Source organism: Papilio xuthus, unplaced genomic scaffold (genome assembly GCF_000836235.2).
Source record: "Papilio xuthus unplaced genomic scaffold, Pxut_1.1 DF829758.1, whole genome shotgun sequence".
Classification (NCBI taxonomy): Eukaryota; Metazoa; Arthropoda; class Insecta; order Lepidoptera; family Papilionidae; genus Papilio; species Papilio xuthus.
In genome coordinates this window covers 1729912-1749594 of record NW_013528891.1, presented here as the reverse complement: position 1 = coordinate 1749594, position 19683 = coordinate 1729912, and the positions used below count along the sequence as shown (strand labels likewise).

The 19683-nt window shown below is 34.5% G+C and overlaps 3 protein-coding genes across 3 annotated transcripts; 1 reads left to right on the top strand and 2 right to left on the bottom strand.

The window, feature by feature from the left end:
• Positions 1 to 1015: 1015 nt before the first annotated feature.
• Positions 1016 to 3941, top strand: LOC106127583 (trypsin). Its single transcript, XM_013325742.1, has 5 exons — positions 1016 to 1214; positions 1861 to 2014; positions 2283 to 2538; positions 3035 to 3217; positions 3418 to 3941. The coding sequence occupies exons 1-5, from the start codon at positions 1088 to 1090 to the stop codon at positions 3577 to 3579; spliced, it is 882 nt and encodes a 293-aa protein (XP_013181196.1). The 5' UTR covers positions 1016 to 1087; the 3' UTR covers positions 3580 to 3941.
• Positions 3942 to 4612: 671 nt separating this feature from the next.
• LOC106117141 (facilitated trehalose transporter Tret1-like) lies at positions 4613 to 9463 on the bottom strand. Its single transcript, XM_013311297.1, has 7 exons — positions 9342 to 9463; positions 8495 to 8724; positions 7448 to 7771; positions 6808 to 6973; positions 6389 to 6612; positions 5711 to 5905; positions 4613 to 5313 (listed from the first exon to the last, which is right to left on the bottom strand). The coding sequence occupies exons 1-7, from the start codon at positions 9409 to 9411 to the stop codon at positions 5092 to 5094; spliced, it is 1431 nt and encodes a 476-aa protein (XP_013166751.1). The 5' UTR covers positions 9412 to 9463; the 3' UTR covers positions 4613 to 5091.
• A 2158-nt stretch (positions 9464 to 11621) lies between these two features.
• Positions 11622 to 17513, bottom strand: LOC106117061 (facilitated trehalose transporter Tret1-like). The gene is made up of 8 exons (XM_013311169.1): positions 17349 to 17513; positions 16509 to 16738; positions 15691 to 16014; positions 15359 to 15491; positions 14727 to 14950; positions 13427 to 13621; positions 12743 to 12943; positions 11622 to 11735 (listed from the first exon to the last, which is right to left on the bottom strand). Exons 1-8 carry the CDS (start codon positions 17419 to 17421, stop codon positions 11622 to 11624), a joined length of 1494 nt encoding a protein of 497 aa, XP_013166623.1. The 5' UTR covers positions 17422 to 17513.
• Positions 17514 to 19683: the final 2170 nt, after the last annotated feature.

The following is a 19683-nucleotide window of genomic DNA, read 5'->3' as shown; positions in this document are numbered from 1 at the left end:
GTTCGCTTTAGTCAGAAGATTAAATTAAAGTTGCAATTAACGAAATGGTGCTATTTTTCCTAAATTGTTTTCCCTCGAATAATACTTTCAAACGTCAAAAAGGAAACTGACAGATTGATTTTTTTAGGTTGGTAGCAACGTAGACTTGTTCATATAATAATTTTGCTGCATTGAAAATGACAATTTTTATTCTCCGTTTGTGTATCTAATAAGTCAAGAGTCCCGTCTCTTATTTTATATACTCTTTGCCACTCTTTTATCTTTCTTGAGATTACAGTTATAATATAGATTTAATTTATCATACTCTAACCAAAACATAAGACATATTTTATTACGCGTCTGATACAGTACGAAATGATAGTTACCTACTTAAGTATATTTTTGAAAATAATTACAAATATAATTTCATTTTAATTACATCCAGTTTAGAATTTAAAATGTGTATTTACGTGGCCCGTAATTCATAAATTATTCAGTATTAAACATTCATATTTTAAAGAGAAGAATTACTATCACAAGTCCGTCTGTTCGAATGCAGTAAACTCAAAAACGACTAGAGAAATATCTTTTTTCCTGCCATTTTCACAAACTAATATAAATAAAAAAGCAAGCATTACTCTCTAATCATTACGACAAGTACGAGTCATAAAATGTTAATTGTATAACATCACAATATAAAAATAAATATCCGAACGATGAATGCATATATGATTCATAAAAATAAAAAAAGAAATTGCAACTCTATTTCTTTTATCCATTCAAAACATACCGATATAATACATCAACCGTGTCCATTGTTCATTAGCTTTTTTCTTTTCTAATTGCTGATTGAGCCACCATTCAAATGTACCTTTTTAATTTATTTTAGTTTCTATCTGCATTCAGTGTATTTAACATCTGGTGTATAGATATTTTGTTCAATTGTCATTTAGTTTGGTGGCGTTAGCCCAAACATACAAATGTTTTAATAATTTTTACTAATAACGCCTCAAATATGGGGCATACAATTCTTTTAGTTAGTTTATTTTTAATATGTATAGTTATAGTGTACGGTAAATATCACAAACGCGAAGACCATTTCGATAGTATGGAAAGTTCATCGTTAGGATCTGAAAGTACGGAAGTTTTTCCTGAGGGTCCGAAAGGATTTTCTAAAAAAAAAGTCAGTACACATGTAAAAAGTGTCAACGGAACTAGAAACAGAACTGCAAAAGGTAAGATTTTTACTGTATTTTATCTTTTAACTTCAGAATTAAGTTTTATAATAGCTGAACCCGTCTCACACTGTCAAAGTCAATCGTCAACAGTCTCTCTCTAAATATCTATTTCTCTCTTTCTCTAGCTGGTACCAACCAATAAGGTCGTGAGACCTACTAAAATTAATAGAATCTTCCATTTTGCTGTCTTTGAAATATTCTATCCAGCGCCTAAAGCAGTTCAAAATTATTATTATTATAGTTATTTAGAGTCCAAATTCTTTATAACGTTCTAAGAAATTATCATTGTTAACCATAAAATTCTGTTTATTGATTTACATACATCGTCGGAAAACATAGTAGTTACGAATAATCATTATTACTTCCTTCATTATGTAAAATATAGAAAATATTCAAAAAATTCTTATGTCTATGTTATTGTTTTTTTTTTATTATAACGAAACAATTGACATATTTTATACTAAATATATTATTGGAAGGTTAAGGCCTTCTTAGAATCTATTCTTAAGTACGCCTTTTGAAATTAAAAAATGTATTACGTTAAATTATTCTTAAAGCGATGATCAAAAACTATCATAAACTAGTTTAAATACGTTTTAATAACTTATGAGTAGAATACTCGATGAATAAATTTTGTTGACAGAAAAGACCAAAAAAAGTGAAAAGGCATACAAAGTGAGAAATGGGTCGCAAAGGTATCCGTTCTCAGTATCCGTACAAAGAAAGGGAACCCATTATGCAACTGGGGCCCTGATCGATAAGAAATGGGTACTGACTGTCGCAGGAGAATTTTATAAGTGAGTTATCCAACATTACTTATTTACTAGTGGTCGAAATTCGACTAATCCGTAAGATTTTTCTTTTTTGTAAAAAAAAATAATTATACACTTCTTCTCCATTCCTTTCACGAACATATAGACACAAAAATATAGTCGACTCTTTCATTCTCTTCAAGGAAATAGAGAACAATATGTTTTTGTGTACTCTATCTGGCGAAATTCCTTATCAGTTACAGTTAATTTCTAAAAAAAATTATGGTCCTTACGTTTCCAGTGTTCTTTACAGTGTGAGAGAATCGATAAAATTCTTCAGAGTGCGACTGGGTACGGTTAATTGCAAGAAAGGAGGTGTTTTACTACCAATCAAGGGTGTAGAGATCCATCCAGCTTATTCATACAAGAAGCCAACGTATGACGTCGCGTTACTCCGTTTAGCAGTTTCCGCTGATTATAGTGAGGCATTGAAACCGATTCCTTTAACTAGAATCAAAGGAAAAGTGCTAAGCGCGAAATTCCTGGCAACCTATTGGCCTAGATTAATCGTAAGTATAAAATTTTAAATTTAGAACCTAAATTTATTTACTAAACGCGAATGATACTTCATCATCAGCTCACTACACACACGAGTACGAGTACGTACACACTGAGGGGCTTGAAACCTATCCTAAGTAAGGGGGTCACTAGACCATAGTCAACCACGCCGGCTTAGTGCGGGTTAACTGCAGATATATCTTTGAATTTTTTTACAGATATGTGCAGGTTGCATTAAGTAGTTTTCCTTCACAATAAGAACGTCGGATAAATGTACATATGTAAATCGAAAATCACATTGATACATTGTGGGTTCGAACCCAGGACCTGCGGATTACAAGTCAAGTGCTTAATCCTTGAGCCACCGACGCTCTATAATAATATTGATGTATGAACGATAACCTACTCTTATTTATTATTGCTTAGTGTACAAAAACGAACAATTATGACAATAAACAATTTAAAAACAATAAAAATGACGTAATTAGTTTTCTAATGTTATATTAGGTCAGAGGGCAAGTGCTCCCGTCATCAGCGCAAGAACGTGTCCAACCAAACAGTATGAGGGTATCGACGCAAAAGATGATACCATGGAGCTGGTGCCAGAGTCTCATGTCCACGCTAAACCAGACCCTGGATGAGTCCAGTCTATGTCTGGATCCTATCATGTCACATCATAGTTTATGCTTGGTGAGAACTGCTTTTAAATGTATAAAACCGTTTTTACAATTGGAACACAACCAAACAACAAATATGGGTTGTTTTCTTCATCTAGGTGCCCTTATCCCACTCTATGTAGGATAAAGACAGGTGTTCGAGAATGTCTTATTGGTTGTGTGAATTGATAGTGGAAAGTGACGTTTAAACTTTATTTTACAATTTCTTCGTAGCCTGACGCGGGGGCGCCAGTGACGGCTGACGATGGCTTATGGGGCATCACATCTGGTTGGACATCAGACAATTGCCTCGGCAACCCGAGCCCTACAATCTTCACGCGTGTCTCCTCTCCCGTCGTGAGGGCTTGGCTCGACTCCCAATTGACCAGCCTTTGATACTGTAGTGGAAACTTCGAAAACATTCTATGGGCTTCAATTCGATTAATGGTTTACATTGTGCCAGTACAACAGGACTGGACCGCTATATCCAATCCGATATAGTCCATGCCAGGCCAGTTGTACTATCATATTGTACTGGCATAATGTAAACCAAGCAAGCAAAGTTCGTCAATTGTCAAATAATTCGAGTAATTATTAAATCGAACTGTTAATTGACTTTACTTGAAGAAATACTGTGATCACAAAGTACTTAGGACCGACCGAATAATATAATAAGATACCAACAAGTACCAATGTAAAATACCTACAAAAAAAATAGATACTGCAGATAATAAAATATGATACTAAAACATAAATTAATTTTGGCTTTATAAAAGACTAGCAGTCACAAGACTCCGTGCGCACGGAATTTAAAAAAAGTTTGGTAAGTAGTCTATGACACAACTGTCAGACTTGACAGACACTTCAATTTACCCGCTAACAAACATCCAATACAAAGTTTACATTGCAATATTGTTTCCAAGAGTTAAATAACAACGGGTATATCTTAGTACAAGTGAAAACTGCTAATGAAGATCGTTATAAAATTTTGTACCGATGAACTTTTTTTACGTTCTTCTATTGCCTTAACTGAAGGTAAGTTTATAATTTACATAAAATAAAACAACAAAGTATATTTTTATGATTTTTATTGTACTTTCAACTACAATTATGATATTACATCGCTGTAACAATCATTATTGACGCCAATAGCTATCAAAAGACATTACGCCTACGCATTTATTTTTAAATCTTTGGTAATTCATTTTAGCTGTAGGTTGCATAGATAAAAATTGATTTCATTTACTTACACAAACATATAGGTGTATTTAAATATAAACGAAAAATCTATTAAAAAATATGACGCTAATTAATTGACAGAGATAAAATTAATATAATGCATAACATTTGTCAAATGAAAGTTAAGTATTAAAAATTAAACAAAGTTGCTAAAAGAGCTATAGTTTAGTTTAATTTTGCCATACTTGTCGGTTTAATTAGGAATCAATAAAGTGATAAAACATGTCAGATAAATCGATGGTATAAATCATATTTCGTAATCTTAGATAGAATTTTTTATCTGTGGTGATTTCAATAGTTTTTATTTATAGATGAGAAAATTATTACAGTATTTTGTAATTGAACAAACGAAAATAGTTTGTTGTGCGTGTACTCCTTTTCATAGATTGAGGTAAAGGAATTAGAGGTACAAATTAAATCCCATATCCAACTCACAAGGAAAAAGGACGAAGTATCTTACTCGCAAAAGCCGAAATTTTTAGTTACTTTGGTAGAAAAATTCCGCTAACGCCTGAGTAAACTTCATAGCAAATATTCGAACTAGCGATTAGATTCAATAATCACTTGGCACATACAAATTCTATTATCTCATTTCGAGATGCCAGCATAATCTTTTTCCAAAATTTCATGCACAAGTCTTTAATAAAAAGAACTCTCTCCGTTTATTATCTACTTCTTTCTAAACTCTTCTTCAATTTGTTCATCGCTCTTTCCTTTTGTTTCTGGTAACAAAATTAATGCTACGAAGAAACCTACCAAGTTGATACCGGCGAAGCAGAAGAAGGTGGTGTACATGCCCAGGGTGGCGGTTATAGGTGCGTACAACATTAGTTGCAAGAAAGACATACACCAAGAGTGCATTAACACTAATCCCATTACCTTAGCACGGATCTGGAATTAATTAAATAATTTTAAATGTTGTTTAGTCAGAAATAAGAAGACAGAAACTGTTTATTGGTATCTCTCGATGTAGGTTTAGTTCAAAGATCTTCCTTAGTTTTTCCTAATTACGGCAGCAAGGGTACCCAAAAACGAGCGTTTGCGCGTAAATAATTGAATATAGTTAGGTTAGTCCGTATTAATTTGAAATGCTTAACATTGGCGTATAACTCTGAGTTGAGGACTATGTTTTCTTACTTATATTATAAATGCGAATGTTTACATGAATGGATGGTTGGATAGATGATATTTGAAGGTATCTCCAAGACGGATCTCGATGAAAAAAGTATTTTTCAAGTTCACACAGACGGATTCGCGGGTGACAGCTAGTAAGAATATAAATAATTACCTGGAAATTGAGCATTTCCGACATGATGATGAAAGGTAACGGACATATACCGGCAGCGTATCCGAAGATCGTGCAGACCATAGCCAATACAGGGAGCCAGCTCGGCGGGCTAATGCCGTTCGCTTGGAGGAGCATTCCACAACCCATAGTGCCAGTCGAACAGGCCGATATTAACAAACATCCGACCAACAACGGCTGAAAGAATAGAGAAAGCAATAACAGGTTTAAAAAGAAGTAAGCGAAGCAAACTGCCAACTATCTAGTGCTAGTCAGCTCATACCCTAGCTAGCTATTGTAGTCGGCTCATACCCCACTGAAGGACTCGAAGTCTACCATAAGTTTAAAATAACTAGGCCGTTACGCTAGCACACTGTGGCGTGGACGACTCCTTACACATCTTTGAATTTCTTCTCCGATATGTGCATGTTGCATCACGAAATTTTTTAATTACCAATTTTATGTTTGTTTGGAATATTATAAAATATGGGAGGATGTGTGGAGGTTTGTTAGAAAGTATGTCTAGAACGGCTCAACGGATCTCGATGATATTTGGCATAGATGTAGAACATAGTGTTTAAGAGCACATAGACAACTAATTATTTTTTTAATTCCGCGCTGCCGTATTGGCCGACAATTAGCGGTTCATGCTACATGTTTATGAATACTAATAAGTCTTACCTTACGTCCAAACCTTTCCACACATCCCATCGACACCAAAGATCCAATGATCAACATAACAGGGAAGCTAAGCGCCTGCATTTCCGCGCTGATGCTAGATTGGACGCCGCTGGAAGCGAGGATACTGGAGCCATAGTTGATGATGGCAAATGTTCCATTGGTGGCATGCACCGTGATGATGAGGAGCGCCAGAATGACTAGACCGCGCCAGTTCTTGTTCTTAACTGAAAGGTATATCTAGATTGAAATTTTTCGAAAATAACAAATGTATAATTTTGTAATGATTGCTCAGTGTTTGACAACCTTAGCACCCATTGAATTGACCGAGTTGTGGAACAATCACCAAGTAACATATTTTGTTACGATATATCTTAAACCTTTACATATGCATAATTATGGTCGAAATTACTATTACTTACATATAGCGACCAAGGAAGTTTTAGGTAGAGATTCGAAATATAACTGTTGCTTCTTCAATATATCAATTTCTCTTTTAACTGATTCATTGTCGACATCCAGGCCTCTGAGAAAAGCAATAGTTTTTGTCGCTTCCTGAAATAACAGCACTCTTATAGCCGGAACCAACTCGATGGAATAAATCGATTGCGCTGAACCTAATATGATCAACATTTAAATTTTAATTAATTATACGTTATTAATACTCATATAAAATAAAAATATAAGAGTTTTAAGTGCACCATAATCTGATACGGTATTTCCCTTTCCTAGAAATTCCCAACCCAGTCAAAACTACTTTCCCTTTGCATCTCTTCCTTATAAGAAAATGGTGAGAAAGTGTAAAAGTTGAATGGACACACAGAAAAAGGATTTCTATGCAACCCCTCTGTCAAATCAACTTCTTCCCATACTTTCCTTATAAGAAAACGGTGGGAAGGGAAAGGGGATTAAAATTAGGCCTCTGGCACACACGGGTGGTGTCCGTTCGTGCCACAGATGTGTTGCTGGCGTCTACCACTTGTAAACTGTGGTACCGGGGGGCTGGGCTATTACTGCGAACTCTTGCACTTTTATTTACCGAAATAGTACAACTGCACTTACTTCAACATACCCCTTCTTGACAAGAAAGCTTGGTGATTCAGGCATCTTTATCATTAGAACAATTGTCAATATACTAAGAGATAGTACCATCCAAAGTACGAGGAAATAATCCAAATATGCTCCCATAATATACATGAAGAGTATGCCTGAATTTAAAGCCATCACTAGCAGGGAACCTAGAAGACCTCTGATATCATCCTGACTGATTTCTTTCACGTACATTGGGACTACGATAAAAGATCCTCCAGCAGCAACACCGGCGAATGCTCTTCCTACAACCAAACCCACTGTAGATGGAAATGATAATCTTGTAATCCATGATAGCTGAAAAAAAAAACAGAAGATTAGTTACTACAATTGTTCAAAATGAAACATACAATCTGACGAAAAGAGTCATATCTCTTATTTAGAGTTAGTAGACAAGAGATGTCACTCATATGAGTCGAGATGGATAGATTGGAATGGAACCCGATAAGGTCTCAAATTTTCCGATTTACACATGTACATTTATCTGACGTTCTTACGGTGAACGAAAACATCGTGATGCAACCTGCAAATATCTGAGAAGAAATTCAAAGATATGTGTGAAGTCAACCATCCCGCACTTGGCCAGCGTGGTTGACTATGGCCTAATCACCCTTAACTTAGGATAGGCTCCGAGCCCCTCGGTGGGGACGTATATTATATATAGCTGATAATGAAGGTCTCAAATGTACTTTATTACGATAGAAATATGCAAATTACAATACTGCCTTCTATCCCACTCATTCTCTATGGCAAAACAAAGATAGCAATTAGTTCTTGTAACAATTTGTTACGATGTATAAAATTCACAGTTTAATAATTTGAAATCGATTGGTTTTCTTACATTTTTTCTTTTCAAATACAACAAAGAATAAACTAAACTTCTAATCTATCTATACTAAAGTCTCCTATCCTTACTAAAGTGACCGTCAGCAATAACCCGAAGGAAATGAGACTGTCTTGGTCTTTTGAAAGACAAAAAAAAATGTAGGTACCAGGAATGCATAAAAGGTTGGAGCTTACCATTCCAAAAGTAGGCACAGTAATGACGGCATATTTTCGTCCGTATATATCAGCAATGTATGAATAAAATGGCGCACTGATCGCACCAAATACACACAAAATACTGGCCACTAATGACACTTCGTTATCTGTCAGTGGAACTCCAATAGGAGATTCATCAGACAGTAAACTCCTTGTTATTGGCGACATCCAGCCAGTTTCCAATCCGTACAACATTAAAGCGAGGTTTGCTAAAAAATAATCACATATTTTATAAAACAAATACTATTACAAATCCTTAAAATAAGCTTGTGTTCAGATTAGGATATGATTTACAATAGTCGAATGGAGGGATTCGAAACCTCGACCACATCGGATGTCCGTTTCTCTTACAAGCTATTGGCTTATCAAAGTATTTTAGTGTTTTAAATAACTATATTGCACGGATATAGTTCAAAGCTTTTTATATCATTGGATGAGTTGCTTATTATAAGATGAACAATCTAAAAGTTTTTTGGATATACACTTTGTATACTTGCAGTTAATTAAGATAGGTTCGGAACTACGAAACAATTTACTAGTAAAAAAGGGTTAGACGGATGGATGGACAACAAAGTGATCCTATAAGAATTCCGTTTTTTCTTATGAGGTACGTAACCCTAAAAATGTGCAGTTTCAAATGCAACGTATTTTATTCTTTTCCTAATGTTAGCACTGTTGCACTCAGAAACGTTGACTCGCCTCCTTAGTGTTTGAATATGAGAAATCTACTCTCCCCTCTTAGGGATCAAATATCCGTAAGAGCGGTAATGTGTTAAAAGAGTTTCGTAAGAAAGTTTTAAGACAATAACATAAAAAAAACAGTTACCGGATAAAGCGAAAATCCATTGCATCCTTGTGTTTCCCAATCTTACAACTTGGTTTCTTGTATCCAACATTTTTAAAACGAAATTTCGCACTTCTAAAATTAAAAAAAAAACTACTTATTAATTATTATGACTTTTTAAAACTGATTAGTTTAGATTCGTCTGTCACTAGTTTAGAGAAATCAAATAAAATGTTATGTGTAATAACATCGCTTTATATTTGTTATTTTTATACTTACTATTTATTTGATGAATACAGGATGTTCACTTTATTGAAAAAGAAAAAATATTACTATTTTATTCCATTTCAATATGATACCCATACATGACGACATTGATAACGACGACATATTCAGAGGCGGAGGATTAGACCGGCCCTCACACCAGCACCGGCTTACCGCGTAGCCTAGGACTTCCCCTATGGTTGGTTCCTTGGCGAAACACTTGTACAAATCAATCTGTCATCTTTTTTAAAATTTATTTATTATCTTTAAAAGAAATAGATATTTTATTGTAAAAGAGTTTTAGCTGTGGCAACTCACGGATGCATACTCTTTCTAATTTAATTATATAGACAAGTAATTTTACTTAACTTTTGTCTATTTAACTAAAAAAAAAAAAATCTTAAAATATTTTTTCTCTAAATCACAATTAGAAGTTTAAATGTATCTTAAGTAAACAAATAACGAATTATGTATATGATTTAAAAAAAAAAACATATAACTTGAATTAATTGATTACGTTTTTCGAACACCCCTATAATGTCATAATATATTATTATTATTTAACTATAGTATGTTTACTTAAACGTAAAATTACAAGTCGAAATAAAATCCTAAACAAACACACAGAGTGTCAGTTTAATCTTTATTACATATATGTTTAAATACACAAGCTCGGACAATTTTGTTAAGCAAATAAAACGCGAGTTTACATTTAATTGTAACTGGAAATGTACTAAGTTTGTTAATACGCAGAATATAAACTATTGCTACATTTTTTTTAAATAAAACTAGCTGTCGCCCACGACTCCGTTCGCGTGGATATATAAAAAACTTAATTAGTGTAGCCCACCCATTCATCCATCTACATCACATCCATCTAAACATTCGCATTTATAATATTAGTAAGTTAAATAAAAAGCAGCTCTTCAAGGCATAAATTCAAAAAAAATAATAAATAGTATCCTATGTCCGTCTCCTGGCTAGCTAAGCTACCTTCTCACCGATTTTCAGCCATATCGGTAAAGCTGTTCTTGAGTTATAAATAGTGTAATTAACACGACTTTCTTTTATACATAGATGACGCAAATAGGGCGTTCACTTGACGTTCTGTGCTGCGTCAAATTATGACAAAGCAGTAATGACAGATTTATTTAAAAAAAATATATTTAATACAATAGAATAATTAATCTAGTTCAGTGGGCCTATCACGAGTATTTGCGACATTTCGTATCGTAATCCTCATTTATGTCAAAATAGCTGTCACCCGTGACTCCGTTCGCGCGGAAAATAACTTTACTAGCCTATGTGTTCTTCCAGACTATGTTCTACATTTGTGCCAAATTTCATCAGAATCCGTTGAGTTGTTCGCCATCCAAACTTTCGCATTTATAATATTAGTAAGTTTTCTGTGATATGATATTTTAGGTGCACTTCGTGAAGTGTGTGTGTAGTGTAAATTGTGTTGTTATTATTACTTAAAAAAATATTACGTTTTAAAAGTAAATCATTTCTTGCTTTACACAAATTGCTTATAACAATTGCATATTGCACGATGGACCGATGACCTGGTCAAGGTTGCGGGAGTCCAATAGATGCGGGCGGCACAGGACCGGGCATTGTGGCAATCGATGGGGGAGGCCTACGTTCAGCAGTGGAGATTTAGGCTGATTATGATGATGATGATGAATTGCATATTGATTTTTTTTATATAAAAAAACAAACAAATATTAAAAAAGTGATATTTGTATTATAAATCATATAAATATAAAGTAGACATAAGAATATAGATAGAGTGGGAAAGAACAAACAAATATTACTCAGTCGTAAACAAACTAAATAACCATTACATTTTTTAGTAAAGACTATCAACAAACAGTTTATTTTATTTTTTAACCGACTACAAGAAGGAGTTTCAAATTTTTAGGGTTCCGTACCTCATAAGAAAAAAACGGAACCCTTATAGGACCACTTTGTTGTCCGTTCGTCCGTCTGTCAAGACCCTTCTCAAGAACGCGTGAATGTATCAACATGGAATTTATTTGTTCGTCGATAACTCGTTTAAGGCTTTAGGACAAGTAACGTCCTATGAGTAATTATAAGTCCAGGACTGGCGTTAGCGTACAGCGGATTGGAGTATCTGCCCCGTTTTGGATAAAAATGGGAGTCACAAGTCTGTAAATTACAGTCCCAAATAACAGTAGAAGGCGCCGTAAATCTTGATATTTGAAGTTAATTTATATTATTATTGAAAAGACGCTGACGTAGTTGTGTACGTAGTTAAAAAAAACTAGCTATTGCCTGCGACGCCGTCCGCGTGGATTTAATGAAAATCTTATTAAGTAGCCTATGTGTTCTTCTAGATTATGTTCTACACCTATGCTAAACTCCATTTAGCCGTTTTGAAGATATCTTGTAACAAACATCTATGCATCCATCTAAACATTCGCATTTTTAATGTTAGTAAAATGGCGAATTTAGAACCTCCTTTTTGATTCTTGAAGCTTTATGTTTTCTAATAATAAAGTTACAATTAAGGTTGCCAGTAGTGTTATATTATCAAAATTAGACTCCTAGTTAAATAGTTTCCGCGTTACCAACAAACGTTTCCTTTACAATATACATAACTATTTTAATATATAATACTAATATTTATATACGTTGAACTTATGTAAATTGATAAATATTAGAACGTGAAATTGTAGAAACGGATGCTTGGAGACAACGGTTTTGATAAGAGGCGCATATTATTAAGTAAATAAGCATCTTGTGATATCATTGATAAATAGAGCCGCATAAGCTTTATTTATATTTTCTATTTTTATATACTCTACGCCTTATGGGCCGGTATTATGTATTAAGTACTTTTTCATATACAGTTGAACCTCGATTAGAAAGAAACCTCTATAAGCGAGAAAAATATTGCGATCCCTTGGACTCTTACTTATCCGGATTTGACTGTATATCAGACGTAATTTCTGGATTTACTCCCGTCTCAAGCTTATCCTTTTACGCACAATCCATTCATCTTTTTTCGGTCTTCGTCTACAGTCATGCATATTATAAAATTAATTGTTGATAAAAATAAATTATAAATGCAATATTATTTTTCATAAAAATATATTGAAAAAAATTATAGTATTTTAAAAACATTTCCAGGCAAATTTCTTTTTGATTTCAACTTCTATATCCTCGTCGCTCTTTCCTTTAGTCTCTGGCAGTAAGAAGAGACTGACGAAGAATCCAAAGAGATTTAATCCGGCGAAGAAGAAAAAAGTAGAATGATATCCTAAATACATTGATATCTGGCCGTAAATAATGAGCTGCATGAAGTTCATGAACCAAGAATATGTCACCACCAAACCCATCACCTTTGCACGAATCTGGAAAAATAAATCAATTTTAAATTTAGAAGCACTTTAAGAGTACAAACTCTTCAACATCAACTTGTCCTTGTCCCACCGGAGAGTCGACAGTATGTACTACTCTTCCATTCATCTCTATCAACCGTCATAACTAAATTCACTCCCTTCTTACATACTTTACTTTTTACTTTCTTCTGTCTTCCAATTCTCCTTTCTTATTTATGTGTTTATCTCTCTGCCCTTGTTGTGACACCACACATATAATAATAATAATAATAATTTATTTAAAACAAAGTACACATAAAAATATACATCAGTTGTTGGAGCATCCTTTTAAGTATATAATACCTGTGACAGAATGCTCCGTTCTTCCGTACCATACATTTTTATTTTTATTTTTTTTACAATATCATATACCTTACAAATAAACAAAAAGAAATGATAACAACATATGGATGTGGGATGTTAGGATGGCCTAACAACAAATAAAAAATAACATACCTGAAAGTTTAATATCTCCGACATAATTATAAACGGCAGGGGTGAGACGCCAGTCGCATATCCGAATACAATACCGACCATAGCCAAGACAGGTAACCAGTTGGGTGGACTGATGCCACTGGACTGGAGTAGTAGCGCAACTCCCAAGGCAGCCATAGAGCATACGGATAACATCAAGCAGACTCCCATGAGTGGCTGGAAGAACAGAGACAAATTGTCTTGCTTTATTTATCGACTTTAAAAAGGAGGAGGACGTTTTTTGATATTATCTCAGATTATACCTACAAAGTTCAGAGTAATCAGACGTATGTCTTTTCTAATCTTAAACACTATTGTATTACTTAAATTGTTTTAGTTTCTTATAAATGTTAATATATTTTACTCGATAAGTTTATAAATTTGAAATTCCAATGACTTCATAAGTTTTTCAACTTTAATAACTAAAGTATCTGGAAACCATCGTGTTTTGTTTTTTTTAAATCATACTGTATATCGAAGTGTTAGTTTTGATTGTATTACTTTATTATTATAAATAAAATATGTAATAAATAATTTTGAAATGTATTTTACTCATTGCTATTACAATTACGTAGGTGCGGTCTTATTATGTTTTGCTTTGAACAATTCTCATTAGAAAACAACGATGCATATTGGAGCTTCAGAAACTGAAAATAACTTAACTAAAAAACATAATTAGAATAAATGAAAGTGCAAGAAAACAACACACAGTCCCATCTTATTAATATTAAAAATTCACATGTTTGACAGTGGTAGAGCCCGCTTTAACATCTTCGCACGAATTGGCCCTGCTCGCCCGGTTTAATACCACGACCGCACAGAAGACAGTCGTAAAGTGGAAGCAATTCCGCGTTTCGTCTGTTGAGTGTGTGTCACGGAGGCCTAATTAGTCCTCTTTCCTTTCCCACCCTTTTTCTTATAAGGAAAGGATGGGAAGTGGACTTTCCGGATAAAAGGATCCATGGAAAGAGAAAATATTTTCTTACTGTGAATCCTCTCCTCCGTCGATTAAAGGTAGGCAACATATGCAATTGCGTATGTCTATGGGCAACGGTCACTTCGCTATTTCAGCGATTTCAGGTGACCGCTCCCTCGTTTGCCACCTTATGATATAAAAAAAATGTTAAGATGGTTGGATGTTTGTTGGAAGATATCTCCAGAATGCCTCATCGGATCTCAATGAAATTTTGCATAAATTTAGAAAATAGTCTAGAAGAGAACATAGGCTGCTAATTGAGTTATTTTTAATCATGATCAAACGGAGTCGCGGACGAAGATTTACCTTTCGTCCAAACCTCTCGACTGTAGCCATCAGCACCAATGAACCAATGATCATCATTACAGGGAAGCTCAGCGATTGAATGTCTGGACTGATGCTGTACTGGATCCCGCTGGCTGTGAGGGTACTAGCACCATATGTGATGACTGACACCGCACCGTTCGTCGCATGGACAGTTATCATTAAGAGGATCAGAATAACTATCCGAAGCCAGTTCTTATTCTGTACTGTATCAACAAAAACAGAAGTACTTAGTGGATGGATGGATAGATGTTTGCTTGAAAGTATCTCCAGAACCGCTGAACGGATCTCGACGAAATTTGGCAATCATATAGAACATAATCTTGAAAACACATATAGGTTACTGTGATTTTTTTAATCTGCGTAGACTGAGGCGCGGGCGACAGCGAATATTATTATAATTGTCGATGTTTGGATGTACTCATGGATGGATGTTTTAAGAAGGTGTCTTCAGAACGGTTGTATAGATCTCGCTGAAATTTCGCTTATATGTAGAACAGATTGGCAAAATTAAGTTCTTATTTAACTAGTCACTTATAAAGTACAGACATATGCAATCAGGGCCATAGTCTAGGGTTTTAAGTACCTAAATACAACTAAATTAAAGCATTTACTTATGGATAATAATGAAATCCTAGGCACTGATTGGTAATATAATTCTTGTTTCCTCATTACGTCAATTTCTTTTTGAACTATTGCACTGTCAACTTCCACACCTCGGAGATGAGCTATCGTCTTTACAGCTTCCTAGAATAGCGACAAAAAAGCATTAGAAGAAAACAACATACAAGAATAGTTTAGTTAATATACTGCTGCTTGAACAGGATCCAAGACGCGAGGGTTTCTTTAGCCACTGCACGTTCGGTTTAGAACGCTCAAATAATATCAACACGCATCCTTAGGATTATCTTGGGACTATGTTGATGACCTGAAATCTACTACTAACCTCAAATTTACTCCTCTTGACAAGAAACGCTGGTGATTCAGGTGCTTTCAACATTAAAATAACAACCAAGATGGACATCGAAAGTGCAATCCATAAAACAGTAAAGTAATCGAGGAACGTTCCAATAGTGTACATGAGTAACACTCCTACATTCTGCGCCATAATAATCAGAGATCCGAGTAGACCACGGATATTGTCTTGGCTGATTTCTTTCACATACATTGGTATGACTAGGAAACATCCAGATGCTCCAATACCTGCGATTGCTCGTGCGACAATAAGACCTATGCGTGTTGGTGATGATACTTTGATTATCCAAGATAGCTGCAATGGAAAGAAATTAACATAGATTTGATTTTTATACGAACACATCGTTATGCTATTTTCTAACTCGTTAACGGTTACCTAATCAGTGGCTTACTGTAGATTTCTAATGCAAAATCGTCTAAGGAAAACACTTCGACGTTATCAGCTTAGTATGTGACCCAACTGAAGGGCTCAGAGTCTACCCTAAGTAAGGGGTGGTGGGTCAACCACACTGACTCAGTGCAGATTGACTTCACACATATCTTTGAATTTCTTTGCAGATATGTGCATGTTGCATCACGTTGTTTTCCTTCGCCGTTAAAACGTTGGATTAATTGAAATATGTAATCGAGAAACACAATAGTATACGTCGCTATTCGAAACCAGGAACTGCAGACAAGTTTACAGACAAACCCAGGAGCTGCTTAACCCCTGTGCCACCGACGCCCTTACTATTACAAAAGCTATTTACTATAAACTCAAAGAATTAAATGTGGTCATAGTTCACTCACCCCTTCGAAAACAGTAACACACATTATTGCAGGTCGACGACCGTAACAGTCAGAGATATAAGTATAAAAAGGAACACTTAATGTGGCAGTCATGAACAAAATGCTCGCCACCAAATAGATCTCATTGTCAGAAAGAGCTGCTCCAATCGGCGAAGGATCAGATTGCAGCACTTTTGTCATAGGTGACATCCAGCCTGTTTCTAGACCATATATAAATAACGTCGAATTCGCTGAAAATAACAAAATTATAAAAGAAATTAGAAAATATTAGTGATTTAGTACTATACAGGATGTACTAACAGTGGTAGAGCCCGCTTTAACATCTTCGCATGAATCGGCCCGGCTCGTCCGGTGAAATACCACAACCACACAGAAGACAGGCGTGAAGTGGAAGCAATTCCGCATTTCGTCTGATGAGTGTGCGTGCCGGAGGCCTAATTTAGTCCTCTTTCCCTTCCCACCCTTTTTCTGATAAGGAAAGGATGGGAAGTGGAAGTGGACTTTCCGGATGAGAGGATGCATGGGAAGGAAAGATATTTTCTTTCTGTCCATCCTCTCCTCCGTCGATTAAAAGTACGCTACGCATATGCAATTGCGTATGTCTATGGGCAACGGTCACTTCGCTATTTCAGCGATTTTAGGTGGCCGCTCGCTCGTTTGCCACCTTATGATATAAAAAAAAAATGTAAACCCTTCGCCGCGACGTCAACACGCGGACAACGCGTTGACGTTGTGCTAAAGGCTGATGATAAAAGTATATCTTTTTATAGGAATATGAAGGAGAGAATGTTTTTGTGGTCATGTATGATTGACGCCTATGTGTACTTATTCGTAATTTACCTATTAAAGCCCAAATCCATTGCACTCTTGTATGTCCTACGCGGTCCCTAGATTGATCTACCTTTTCTAACATTTTAGCATAAAAAGTAACACACTATAATTTAACTAAATCACCCTTAAAATTGAAATATATGTGAAAGTTTTAATTGTATCTCATTATTTCGATGTAACAATTATTTTAGAACAATCGAAACAACCACAATACACTAGATAAGAATCTTTTATAACCATAATATTTATTATATACAGGATGTTATATTTGTTGAGTGATAAAATTGCATAATTTACCTTTAAAAGTAAACTATTCGCGATAAGAACAATATATCAACATACACATATAGTTAAAGTATTTATTGACCTTTCTAACGATTGCACTAAGCTGTCATTTTTATCTTAAAATAAAACAAATGGCAGTGACTCACTAATTTTCAACCTCTCCAAAGTGACACACTAGCAAGTGGTTAATTCGTATTGCCAAAATAGCGAAACGATCGCTGCCTATTGAGACCTGCTAAAGGTTAGTAAGTTATTTGGTTGCTTTGCAAAGGCAGCTGTTAAAATGTTTGTTGATATGAGGAAGGGAGGAAGACTTATCGCACTTTCTAATTATAACTGTAAAAAACATGAATTAGTAACCTTTAAAAAAGATAATTTACGAAAGATTAAAAAGAAAATATCAATTGGAGAAGAGGAAAAGTCTACGTCACCTCAGACAAAATGCGAAACTGAGAAGATGCCCTTTATTCACGCAACGTACCAATATTTATTTAACTTCACCAATGTAAATCTGGTTGAATTCAGAAAACTAAACAATAGCACAGAAGCCTTATTTTATGACATACCAGACTAAATCAAGAGCTTAACTAACCTATCTAACCGTCTATAACATAAACAAGAAAAAAGCTCTAAATATTAATATTAACATAAAATATTCTTATGAACATCCTATAATATTCCATAGTAACGTGCTTAGATATAAAATCAGTAGACAAGCACTTTAAATGGAAAATTTTCTATACACAAACAGAGAAACAAAGAGATGAGTTCTACTACACAACTGTAACGCTTAAGCATATGTGAATTAGAAATGATTAGTGATACTGGTAACGATTTAATTTCTGTACTTATCTCTCTCTCAAAGGCAACTCATCTGCAGTTAGTCTGATGTTGCAGATGAACATGCGCGTTGATGATTTTGAACGTGTCTATAATTTAAAATATGACAGTTTATTTTTCTATAAACCACCATCACACGTAAATTTACCCCATGCGAGAAATGCAATTCTCTCTAGTCAAAGTTGCCGACCCTCCGTAGAGAAAACAGTAATATGTTGATGATGTTTTCACCCTTAAAATAATTAAGTGGAACATTCATATTAAGACATTACATTCATACGATTTTTCTAAATGAATAAGCAAAACGCAATATCAAGACATTTACAGGATTAATTGGATTAAAATGAACAATACCAAGAATACTTCTTAATATTACATAATAAATAAATAAAACTCACGCAAAATAATTTAATAAGTGATTTAATAGCATTTTATAAAACGATTTTTGATGAAAGAGCATCTAACAATGTATCGTGATGATTCTAAATTTAGTTTTAAGCGGCCATAACGCAATTTTTGACGTCAAACGTAAATCAACAAATACTTAATGTGACAGGTTGATTTTGGGAAAGATTTATTTTTTCTGATTAAACAACGTTAAGAATGTTTGAACAACTTTAGTTGTTTTAACATTGGCCCTGTTTACTTTTATATATATCTGACTTATGTAAAATTTCGCCAAGTTCACGGCTGTTACGAAAAATTGTTAAATAGATATTTTTTAGGTTTTTTTTAGGCTTTTCACTTCGTTCTTTAAAATCCGAAGAATATTGATGTAAAGAAATAGGATCAAATTTATTAGAAGCTCCACACGTAATTTTATCCTTCTCCAAAAGGCAGAAGATTTTTTTGGTCAAGACTTCCTATATAGATTATTCGAAAACAAGGGTGTTTCTTAGTTTGAACAAGAGTCTAGTGTTCGCAAAAATAAAAGTTATTCGTAATGTTAATGTTATATTGAATGAATCAAGTGATAATTGTATCACCCTGTATATTGAAATGTCATGTCTCGTGAGCGGACGAAAATAGCGTACAAATAAAGGGGTTACTACGTGAATTATTACATACGACTCGATTGAGTAAATGTCGTGTTTATGTGTAAATATAGAATAATCTTTACTATCTTACGACGAATATTTTCCATTGTAACACTGTTCTTGGTAAATAATACTTTGTTCACATCTTAATCCTCTAACTTCTAGCACTACCACCGCCCTGG